The 12,271-nt window shown below is 35.3% G+C and overlaps 1 protein-coding gene across 6 annotated transcripts in view; it reads left to right on the forward strand.

The window, feature by feature from the left end:
- NF1 (neurofibromin 1) overlaps positions 1-12,271 on the forward strand; it is a 249,204-nt gene that overhangs the window by 101,267 nt on the left and 135,666 nt on the right. For all 6 annotated transcript variants that reach the window (XM_081270001.1, XM_081269998.1, XM_081269996.1 and 3 more), the window contains 11 exons: positions 529-778; positions 1,231-1,304; positions 1,698-1,781; positions 3,176-3,616; positions 4,168-4,307; positions 4,589-4,711; positions 6,403-6,486; positions 7,505-7,621; positions 8,326-8,507; positions 8,619-8,830; positions 12,069-12,230. In XM_081270001.1, the coding sequence (XP_081126127.1) occupies positions 529-778; positions 1,231-1,304; positions 1,698-1,781; positions 3,176-3,616; positions 4,168-4,307; positions 4,589-4,711; positions 6,403-6,486; positions 7,505-7,621; positions 8,326-8,507; positions 8,619-8,830; positions 12,069-12,230 (1,869 nt within the window). The remainder of the gene's footprint in view (positions 1-528; positions 779-1,230; positions 1,305-1,697; positions 1,782-3,175; positions 3,617-4,167; positions 4,308-4,588; positions 4,712-6,402; positions 6,487-7,504; positions 7,622-8,325; positions 8,508-8,618; positions 8,831-12,068; positions 12,231-12,271) is intronic.

Below are 12,271 nucleotides of genomic sequence, written 5' to 3' on the forward strand. Positions count from 1 at the left end.
TTGCTAGATTTGTTTTTGTTTTGTAGATAAGTTTCTTCATTTCATGTTTGAACTACATGATTTAGAATGTAGTGTATTTTTTACTGTAATATTTAGTTCTTTTTTATGCCCTATTTCAATCACTGCTATAATATATTTATTTCTTGTCTCTAGGAACTAAGTAGAATTTCCTGTTATTTCTTCTTCCTTTGTAATTTATACTCGACTGGAAAGCGCATTACGTTTTTTTCTTGTATGAGATTTATGTCATGGTGGTTTACTTGTGAATCTGCTAGACTTTATTTACATTTCTGAAGTCTAGAACGGTATAGTACCTATTTGTTTCCAAATTTGACAGATTATCACATCATGTTGGTTCAAAATTTCTCATTTAGAACAAGATATGTTTGAAAAAAATCATGATTAAGGAGAAAAGCTTTTGTGAGTTTTGTATGCTTATGTATAGTTCATAGTTTATTGCATTTATTGTTGAGTTTTATAAATAAAATTTCCTAAGTTGCAAATATGTATCCTACTCATGACTCCCAGGATGGTGCAGCAGGGTGCAGTGGAACCCCGCCAATATGCCGACAAGCCCAGACCAAGCTAGAAGTGGCCTTGTACATGTTTCTGTGGAGTCCTGACACTGAAGCTGTTCTGGTTGCCATGTCCTGTTTCCGCCACCTCTGTGAGGAAGCAGATATCCGTTGTGGGGTGGATGAAGTATCAGTGCACAACTTCTTGCCAAACTATAATACATTCATGGAGTTTGCTTCTGTCAGCAATATGATGTCAACAGGTAAATATATGCATGTTTTCACTCAGTCTGCTTTGAATTGCATCACATCTGATTGTGTTAAGAATGTAAGTGTATATTTAATATTACACTTTGCAGGTTTACAGGGCTCATTTAGATATCTCAGTTGAAATTTTCTGAACAAGGCAGGATGAAATCAGTAATATTTGAAATAAATTATTAGTCTCGATGACTGCCTACGTTGTATGCAGTGAGGTTTTAAGTAAATAACCATGTATTTGAGTAAATCATAGGTAAAGGAATTGCTTTTTTATGCTGTGGATATTGTAGAGTTCAAGATAAATACCTTCATATGAGATGGGTGAAAAACAATTTTCAGCTTCATCAAATTTGAAGCTTTCATTCTGTTTCTCTTCTTGCTGTTTTGGATAGGCTTGTCAAGTTTGGCACTGGCAAGCAGGGCAATAACTTGATGTGCTGTTGTCTTTGTTTAGGAAGAGCAGCACTTCAGAAAAGAGTGATGGCATTGCTAAGGCGCATTGAGCATCCCACTGCAGGAAACACTGAGGTATGCTCTTAGCAATAGAGATATCCCTTCTCGGCTCTCACCTTCAAATTTTTTTTTTAATATTTTTTTTTAGTTGCAGATGAACACAATACCTTTATTTTATTTATTTATTTTCATGTGGTTCTGAGGATCAAACCCAGTGCCTCACACATGCTAGGCAAGTGCTCTACCTCTGAGCCAAAATTCCAGCCCCCTCACCTTCAATTTTAAAGCCTCCTGTTGTGGGTATGATCACGAATAGCTTTTGAAGCAAATATGAGAAATGTGCATATTACAAATAGGGTACTATATTTGTAATATGTCCAAATTTGAAGTTTGAAGCCTTGCAGGCACTGATGGATTTTTAGCTTTTGGCTTAAAGTTGCTTTCAAGTGATAATTGGTTTCATTTTAGGCTTGGGAAGATACACATGCAAAATGGGAACAAGCTACAAAACTAATCCTTAACTATCCAAAAGCAAAAATGGAAGATGGTCAGGTGGGTTTGTAAAATCAATTTGTGTTTATTAATTGATTTGCTAAACATATGTGCTTCACTTCAGTAATCTTTTGTGAGTTACTCTTAGTATAAGAAATTTATAGTTGTTTTAAGACTAGTTGTGGTTCATCTAGATCTGACTGTCTAATATGGAATAAATAGCCACTAACTGTTTATGGCTGTTTAAATTTAAATTAAAAATTAAATACAATTAAATTCATTTCTTCAGTCATATAGTAGACACTCTTCAAGTACTGCATGGCCAATGTGGCAATTATTTACTATATGGACAGTAGAGATATAAAATGTTTCCATCATTTCAGAAATATTGGATGTGCTGCTGAAGACTACTTAGGGTATAGACCATTTATTTATCCTCTTTTTTGCTCTTTCTCCCTTCTTCAAGTTATCTCACAGAATTTTCAGAAAAGAGGTAACGAAGGAAAATAAATTAAAATTGAAACAATTCATTTTGCTATTTTGTTAGGTATTCTGATTAAGGATTCCAATGGACAGGTTAAATGAAATTTAAAAAATTGGACCTTTTTTATCAGTTATTATCAATTATTTTATTATCTGTAAACCAAGAAATTAATAATTGTTATTGTGTATATTTGATTTATGTCATCCATATTGCTTTCAATATTAGATGTTTGAAAGCGTTATTTGTATTTATGTATATTTATATAACTCGTTGCTGTCGTTAAAGGGTGTTTTTCTACCATGTGTAATTAGAACAAGAACAAAGTTTTGTTTTTGTCAAGTAAAATTATATACTTAATAACATTATTTTGAGAGGGTATGTAGCTTTAACGTGAAGGCCTTTTTGGGTGTTTAATTGATATATAATTCATGTATACAATTCACTGATTTAAAGTGTCCTATTCAGTGACTGTTTTTATTGTATTCACAGTTGTGTTAAAATCATGCAGTCAATTTTAGATTATTTTCATCATCTCAAAAAAACCCCTTTAGCTATATCTGCCTCTTGCCCCCTACTTTCTTGCCTTTCTGTCCCTGCCTTTCTAGCCCTAGGCAACCACTAATCTGTTTTCTGTCTCTGTAGATTTTCTTCTTTGGGACATTTCCTATAAATGGAATCATAGACTATGAGGGCTTCTGTAACTGGCTTATTTCCCTTAGCATAATATTTTCAAGGTTCATCGACATAAAAGTTTTTTTAAAAGAAATCTGATATTCTGGATTGATTTGTTAGTCTAGCTGTGACAAAAATACATCAGTGGTTCTTTGGAAATGTGTATGGTAATTTCAAGTTATGCTTTTTAAAATGTAAAAATATGTACTTTTATACTGGGAGAAATAATTAAGGGTAATTTATCAAATTTTAGTCAATTTAGATTGAATTCATACTTTTCACAAAAAATTTTGTTTAGGCTGCTGAAAGCCTTCATAAGACCATTGTTAAGAGACGAATGTCCCACGTGAGTGGAGGAGGATCCATAGATTTATCTGATACAGACTCCCTACAGGAATGGATCAACATGACTGGCTTCCTTTGTGCTCTTGGGGGAGTGTGTCTGCAGCAGAGAAGCAATTCTGGCCTGGCAACCTATAGCCCACCCATGGGCCCAGTCAGTGAACGTAAAGGTTCCATGATTTCAGTGATGTCTTCAGAGGGAAACACAGATACACCTGTCAGCAAATTTATGGATCGGCTGCTATCCTTAATGGTGTGTAATCATGAGAAAGTGGGACTTCAGATACGGACCAATGTTAAAGATCTAGTGGGTTTGGAATTGAGTCCTGCTCTTTATCCAATGCTATTTAACAAATTGAAGAATACCATCAGCAAGTTTTTTGACTCCCAAGGACAGGTAAAGTATTCTCTGCTTTATTTTTTACCCTCCTATGAATGAAGGCTTTTTCTTTCCTATTGTTTATATAAGGTACTGGCATGAATATTCACTGCCAGTTTTTAAAAATAGGCAAAATATTCCAGGTGCAGTGGTATACTTCTGTAATCCCAGCAATTTGGGAGGCTGATTTGGGAGAATCCCAAGTAGGGGGACAGTGTGGGCAACTTAGTGAGATCCTGTCTCAAAAAAAAAAATTTTTTTTAAAGGGCTGGGTTGTAGCTCAGTGGTAGAGCACTCCTGGGTTCAATCCCTAGTACTGCCAAAATAAGTCAATAAATAAATGAATAAAAATAGGTTACAAAAAGAAGAGTCATTAAGCTTAGGGATCTATTTGCTTCTTAGGAACTGTAGCATATAAGTTTGCCTGGAGGTTTGAATGTCTGTATATTTATCTGAGCATATACCTGTGTGTCTTATTTCTGTGTGTATATGATGTTTAAATCAGTTTCATCTCTCTATAGTCTATTTTCAGTATATTGATAGGAAATCACTGATGTATTTTTTTATAGGTTTTATTGACTGATACCAATACTCAATTTGTAGAGCAAACTATAGCTATAATGAAGAATTTACTAGATAATCATACTGAAGGTAGCTCTGAACATTTGGGACAAGCTAGCATTGAAACAATGATGTTAAATCTAGTCAGGTAAGCATTCTGCTACTGCTACTTTAAAAGGTAAGAAAAACTCCTTATGCGTTGATACTGATAGTTATTGATGAAATAATTTGCCACTCTTTTCTTTATTGCACCCCCATTTGGGTGCACTGATAACAACATAACCAGAAATTGTGTATGTTCTCTCCTAAATAAAATAAAACGACAGTCATATTTAAAGTTACATTTAACCACTTTACTACAGATTAAGGCATCTAAAATATCTCTTGTTTGTATCTGATAATTTTTAAAACATTTCTATGTCTAAATAGGTATGTTCGTGTGCTTGGGAATATGGTCCACGCAATTCAAATAAAAACGAAACTGTGTCAGTTAGTTGAAGTAATGATGGCAAGGAGAGATGACCTCTCATTTTGTCAAGAGATGAAATTTAGGTGAGTTATCAAAAGAACAAAACTGGGGTCCTGAAAATATTATATTAAATGGAGTACAGAAAAAAAAGTAGGTACTTGGTTATCTCTGCAAAAGGGGAAATGGAAAAGGAGCACTTTGTGTTTGTTTTTCCCTGAATAGCTTTTCAGACTTCTCAAAGCTTTGTGCCTGTGAAAGTTCTTCCCTTTTCTCTACTTGCATTAAGAATTTGATTCTGTTTCCAAACTGTTATCATACCAAAGGGCCATCACCAAGTACCAATATGTAAGTTGCTCGTGTTTATGCCTATCTGATTTTATATGTGACAGCAATACCTATTTTATAAAGTTGTCATGTCACCTGGGTTATTTAACTGTTTGTACTGGTTTTTTTTTTTTTAGTTTATTTTTTTTATTTTTATTTTTTTTCATTTTTTTTATTGGTTGCTCAAAACATTACAAAGCTCTTGACATATCATATTTCATACATAAGCTTCAAGTGAGTTATGAACTCCCATTTTTACCCCAAACACAGATTGCAAAATCATATCAGTTACACATCCACATTTTTACGTAATGCCATACTAGTAACTGTTGTATTCTGCTACCTTTCCTATCCTATACTATCCCCCTCCCCTCCCCTCCCATCTTCTCTATCTACCCCATCTACTGTAATTCATTTCTCTCCTTGTTTATTTTCCCATTCCCCTCACAGCCTCTTATATGTAATTTTGTATAACAATGAGGGTCTCCCTCCATTTCCATGCAATTCCCCTTTTCTCTCCCTCTCCCTCCCCCTTCATGTCTCTGTTTAATATTAATCTTTTCTTCCTGCTCTTCCTCCCTGCTCTATTCTTAGTTGCTCTCATTATATCAAAGAAGACATTTGGTATTTGTTTTTTAGGGATTGGCTAGCTTCACTAAGCATAATCTGCTCTAGTGCCATCCATTTCCCTGCGAATTCCATGATTTTGTCATTTTTTAGTGCTGCGTAATACTCCATGGTGTATAAATGCCACATTTTTTTAATCCATATGCAACAAAATGAAACTAAATCCTCTCCTCTCACCATGCACAAAAGTTAACTCAAAATGGATCAAAGACCTTGATATCAAATCAGAGACTCTGCGTCTGATAGAAGAAAAAGTTGGCCCCGATCTACATATTGTAGGGTCAGGCTCCAAATTCCTTAATAGGACACCCATAGCACAAGAGTTAATAACAAGAATCAACAAATGGGACTTACTTAAACTAAAAAGTTTTTTTCACAGCAAGAGAAACAATAAGAGAGGTAAATAGGGAGCCTACATCCTGGGAACAGATTTTTACTCCTCACACTTCAGATAGAGCCCTAATATCCAGAGTATACAAAGAACTCAAAAAATTAGACAACAAGATAACAAATAACCCAATCAACAAATGGGCCAAGGACCTAAACAGACACTTCTCAGAGGAGGACATACAATCAATCAACAAGTACATGAAAAAATGCTCACCATCTCTAGCAGTCAGAGAAATGCAAATCAAAACCACCTAAGATACCATCTCACTCCAGTAAGATTGGCAGCCATTATGAAGTCAAACATCAACAAATGCTGGAGAGGATGTGGGGAAAAGGGTACTCTTAACTGTTTGTACTGTTAAAAAATCTTATGTGTAAAGGTGTGTGTGATTTTTAAAAAGTTGCTATTTTTCTTTTCTTCACCATTTTATAGGAATAAGATGGTAGAATACCTGACAGACTGGGTTATGGGAACATCAAACCAAGCAGCAGATGATGATGTAAAATGTCTTACAAGGTACAGAAAAAAAAAAAGATAAAATGACTAAATATTTACAGGTTTTACTCTAGGTATTAAAACTACTCTAGTATAGCTATCACACATATTTCATGTATACTTAAGTTGTTTTTTAGATATCAATTTTTTGCACTTGAAATATATAAAGATATGAATGTGTTTTTTTTTTAACTGAATGAGTTAGTAAAAGATTTTATGTTTGGAAAGTTAATGTTGTCAGTTTAGAAAGAATACTCCAGTTATTGGGAAAGTACATATATAACATTTTAGATTCTATTTATTTTATGATTAGAGGGATAAAAGTATTATTTGAGGAAGTAAATGTGTTGAGTCTTCTTAAGAAGTAATTGCTTAGATATACTGTTATTTCTTTCTTTTTCTTTCTTTCTTTCTTTCTTTTTTTTTTTTTTTTTTTTTTTTTTTTTTTTTTTTTTTTTTTTGCTACCTGGGATTGAACTCAGGGGCACTCAACCACTGAGCCACATCCCTAGCCCTATTTTTTATTTTATTTAGAGACAGGGCCTCACTGAGTTGCTTAGCACCTCACTTTTTTTGAGGCTGCCTTTGAACTCTTCCTGTCTCAGCCTCCTTAGCTTCTGGGATTACAGGTGTGTGCTGTTATGATAAATCCTTATTGACATATCAGAAAATGATTAAACATTATGAACTATATAATAACCATTAACATAGGTTTCTTTGCTTAGGCCTAGTTTGATATAGTTCATACTTTGAATTGATTGGTTGGTTGGTTGATTTTTTTTTCCCCCACCCCCAGCCTGGTACTTTTGAACTAAGGTATTCATTAGCCAGGATTACTTTGCAGAAAGTTACTGTTAATTTCTTCCCAGTTTGAAATGTTTTTTGCATTCTAAGGTCTGCATACTTACTCAAATTACTAAGGTTTTGCTAATAATTTGTTTAATGAAATACTTCTTAATGTTTTTTAGAGATTTATTTCAGGGAAAGTTAGAGTGGAAGAACCTGAAAGTCTCATAGTGTCTAAATTATTTTTCTTCAGAGATTTGGACCAGGCAAGCATGGAAGCAGTTGTTTCACTCCTTGCTGGTCTTCCACTGCAGCCTGAAGAAGGAGATGGTGTGGAGTTGATGGAAGCCAAATCACAGTTATTTCTTAAGTAAATTTCAGCCACCAAGTACATAGAGCAAAAAACAAAATTCCCCCACCCCCATAATGAAAACATGTAGTCAAAGAAGCAAATGGTCTTATTTAGAAAATAGACTTAATGGCCTAATTGGTATTATGGCCATTGCTGCTATCTCATAAAATATATCCTACTTGTGAAGAAATATTCACAATGACAGTCCTGGGATAGGATGTTGTGGTTTTTAAAGAAAACAGTCTGATTGGTGAAGTTTATTTGGAATAAAACTCAAATTGCTTTAGTCATTTAAAATGACACTGTCTAAACTGTTTGGACCATTTTCTTTTTCTTTTTTTAGTTGTCAATGGACTTTATTTTATTTATTTATATGTGGTGCTGAGGATTGAACCCAGTGCCTCACACATACTAGGCAAGCACTCTATCACAGAGCCACAATCCCTGCCCTGGACCATTCGTTTTAATGCCAAATATTAAAAGTGAGAAAACATGGCATCTATTTCATATTTGTCTTATGAAATGTGTACTGAAGTTTGTCAAGGTAAGATGACAAACATAACTTCATGAGATGTCACACTGTCTTGATTGTCCTAAGACTGGAGAGAAGCAGCTATCTAGGGCATTCTTGTGATACACTATATGATTATTTCAGAATGTCTGATTAGCTTTCTGGTTGACATGACTTTCTCTATGTAAGGGTCAGTTTTTGTATTTCTTAGGTACTTCACCTTATTTATGAACCTTTTGAACGACTGTAGTGAAGTTGAAGATGAAAATGCACAAACAGGTGGCAGGAAACGTGGTATGTCTCGGAGGCTGGCATCCTTAAGGCACTGTACAGTCCTTGCAATGTCAAACTTACTCAATGCTAATGTGGACAGTGGTCTCATGCACTCCATAGGTGAGATAAATTGAAGACTTCATATGTAAAACTAAAAGTGTTGGCACTTAAGTAAAAAATTACTTCATCAAGGCTCTGTTGTGTTGGTAAACTTGCATCTGTCTTTTTCAGGTTTAGGTTATCACAAAGATCTTCAGACAAGAGCTACATTTATGGAGGTTCTGACAAAAATCCTTCAGCAAGGAACAGAATTTGACACACTTGCAGAAACAGTGCTGGCAGATCGGTTTGAGAGACTTGTGGAGTTGGTCACAATGATGGGGGATCAGGGAGAGCTCCCTATAGCTATGGCTTTGGCCAACGTGGTTCCTTGTTCTCAGTGGGTAAGTTTATTGAGTAAATGGGGAAGAAGAGTGCTTGGCACATAACAAATGCTTCAAAATGTATTTGTTCAATGAATGTTTATTGGATGAATTGATAAAATTTAAGAGCTGGGAGAAAGGTTATGTACTTAAGTGGTGTGTCATTACATCACACTGGAAAATCTGTTCTATCAAAAATAACTTCAGTAATAGTAAATAGTAATAGTAAATTCTCCCTAATAAGGTAATCTGTCACTGCTTGTAGATGTGTTTCTACTTAAAAGCTCTAGGAGCCAGACATGTTGGCACATGTCTGTTATCTTAACTCTACTCATGAGGCTGGGGCAGGAGGATCAAAAATTCAAGGCCAGCCTGGACAACTTCGTGAGACCGTGTTTCAAAATAAAAAGAACTGAGGATGTAGCTCAGTGGTAGAGCATTCCTGGATTCAACCCCAGTAAAAACCTATGCCTCCTACCCCCAAAAGACTGTAGGATCATATTTCTCATAAAGTTGAATTCAAACTCTTTACCCTAGCCTACAAAGCTATACTTGATCTGGGCCCTGCCTCATCTCTGTCCTCATCTTATGCTATTTTTCCTTTTTTTTCACTAAAGTTAAGCTACTTTGGCTACCTTCTGTTTCTCAGATGTGTTGTATTTGTTTCTGCCCTTAGGAAACTCTTGTTGCTGTAGCTATCTGAAATGCTTCTCCTCTGATTATTCTGATTTGATTCTTATAAGAAAACTTAACACAAGGCCTCCCCTTTAAACAAAATTTTAAGTGTACAATATATAATGATATCTATAGGCAGAGTATTACATAGTAGTTCTCTAGAATTTAGTTGTCTTGTGTAACAGACTTTTTATACTTCTTGATGAACAATACCCCCAAATTATTGAAATCATCCTGAAGCCTAAAATTAGTTGATAAATCTTCAGATGTTTTGAAATTGGACACTGAATTATCTTTTTAACCACCTGCCTATAATTCATACTAAAACTATTCCGTATGTCCCCATCCCGCTTCAGTACTAGGAATTGAACCCAGGGTTTCACACATGCCAGGCAAGTACTCTACCACTGAACTACATCCCAGCCCCATAATTTTTCCATTAAAAAAAAAAAAAATTGGGCTGGGTGTGTAGCTCAGTGGTAGAGCACTTGTGTAGCATACAGGAGGTCTGGGTTTGATCCCTAGTATCACAAGACAAAAAATAAGTTTAAGAAGCTTTATTTTGTCTTTTGATAGTAAATAATTTCTAATGAGTAGTATATTAAATAACTTCTTGTTTTGTTTTGTTCTGTTACTGGTGATTGAACCTAGGGCCTTCTGTGTAAAGGGTAAGTGCCCCGCCATTGAGTTGCATCCTCTGCCCTTAAATGACTTTGCCAAGAAATTTTATATTAGGTCAGATCTGTTAGAGCTATTTTCTAAAGGAAAACAAAATATGAAATAATATTTATTTTGTTCATTTCTTTGTTGTATGGGAATTGAACACAGGACCTTGTGCACGGTAGGCAAGTGCTCTAGTACTGAGCTACATTCACAGCCCTTGTTTTATTTTAGTTTTTGAGAGAGGGTCTTGCTAAATTGGCTAGACTGGTCTTGAATTTGCAGTCTTCTTGTCTCAGTCTCCCAAGTAGCTAGGATTGCACCTCTACCACACTCAGTTGCATTTTAAAAACTTTAATTCTATTTTATAGATAGATATAATTTTAAGTTCAGTTGCTTAAAATTTTCAGAATTTAGGGCGGGGGGAGGGATTTGAATTGAAACTATGTAACGTGCTTGGCACGTTGGAGCAGTAACTCAGGAGGGCTGAGGCAGGAGGATCACAAGTTTGCCTGCCTCAGCAATTTAGTGATACCCTGTCTCAAAATAAAAAATATTAAAAGGCCTGAAGAAGTCGCTTAGTGGTAGAACACCTTTGGCTTCAGTCCCTAGTACAAAAACCAAAAACATTTAACATAGTAATTTTGGGCTGGAGGTATGGTTGAGTAGTAGAGCACTTGCCTAGCATGCACAAGGACCCAGGATCCATGCCCAGCAGCACCACCAACAACACAATCCTCATTGTAATTTTAAAAATAGGTCCTTTTTTTTTTTTTACTAAATTCTCATAATTTTATTCAATAACGGAAGATAGTTTTATACTTTGTCAAATATGTATTGTGTAACTGTAGGGAATAAAGCAGAATACTGGATTTTTATAATTGATTTTGGGGGCGAGTTCTGGAGACTGAACCAAGGGGTGCTTTGCCACTAAGCCACATTCCCAGTTCTTTTTATTTTTAATTTTGAGACAGTGTCTTGCTAATTTTCTGAGGCTGGTCTAGAACTTGGAATCCTCCTGCCTCAACCTCCTGAGCTGCTGGGATTACAAATGCAGTCCACCCAACCCTGCGGCTTCTAGATTATTTGTGGTTAGGATTATTAAACTTTTTCCTTTACTCAAATATCAGATTATTGTTATCCTGGGACCAGGTTAGGTTTAAAGGGGCTGTGGACCATTATCCATAATGTCACTAGTTGATTTTTTTTTTTTTTAATGTTTACCTCTGTTCTCTCTAGATTTCCTCTCAGCCTGTGGTTAAACAATTTAATATGAAATCATTTTTCTTGAGTGTACCAAAACTATTGTACTCTGGGGAATCCTAAGAGTTTTCATTTAATAATGGATGGAAATTTCAGCCTTCACTCCCACCCCTCTAACTTTGTATATAAATCTGACTGACCTCTTAAGTTCTGAATGCCCAGCCTGGGTCCTTTTCATCATGATTTCTTGAAAATCTGTAGTGTTTTCCATTTTTGTTGTTTTTCTACCTAGTTCATATTCTGTGTTATTGAGTTCCCCTAATGGTATGAGGAGAGATCTCTTTTGGTTACCAAAGTCATTTCTACTCAGTGATTTTCTAAGAAAAGGATCTGTGCAAATGCCTCAGCAAATCAAATTAAACTCTTTGCTGTCATTCTCTATTTCATCTTTAACTTTGTGATATAATTTGAGTTGAATCCTGGGGTCTTTCTGCCCCTTGGTAAAGCCTAGGGCTCTCTTACCTTTCACTGGTTAATATTTCACTGTATGCCTACAGTAGCTGTTATCTATCAAAAACAAATGTATACAGACAAATCCCAGAGGAAATATTAATCAGCAAGTTATTATCAACTTTGGATTGGCCTTTTTGTCAATCTTTGGCTTCCTGCTTAAGAAAAAAGTAAAATTGTTCTCACTAACACATTTTTGTTGTGTTTTTAGGATGAACTAGCTCGAGTTCTGGTTACCCTTTTTGATTCTCGGCATTTACTCTACCAACTACTCTGGAACATGTTTTCTAAGGAAGTAGAATTGGCAGACTCCATGCAGACTCTTTTCCGAGGCAACAGCTTGGCCAGTAAGATAATGACATTCTGTTTCAAGGTTTGTATCATTCACTTTTTGTGTGTATATTAAAGTTTGTC

This window comes from Spermophilus citellus (assembly GCF_964194105.1).
Source record: "Spermophilus citellus genome assembly, chromosome: 17".
NCBI lineage: Eukaryota > Metazoa > Chordata > Mammalia > Rodentia > Sciuridae > Spermophilus > Spermophilus citellus.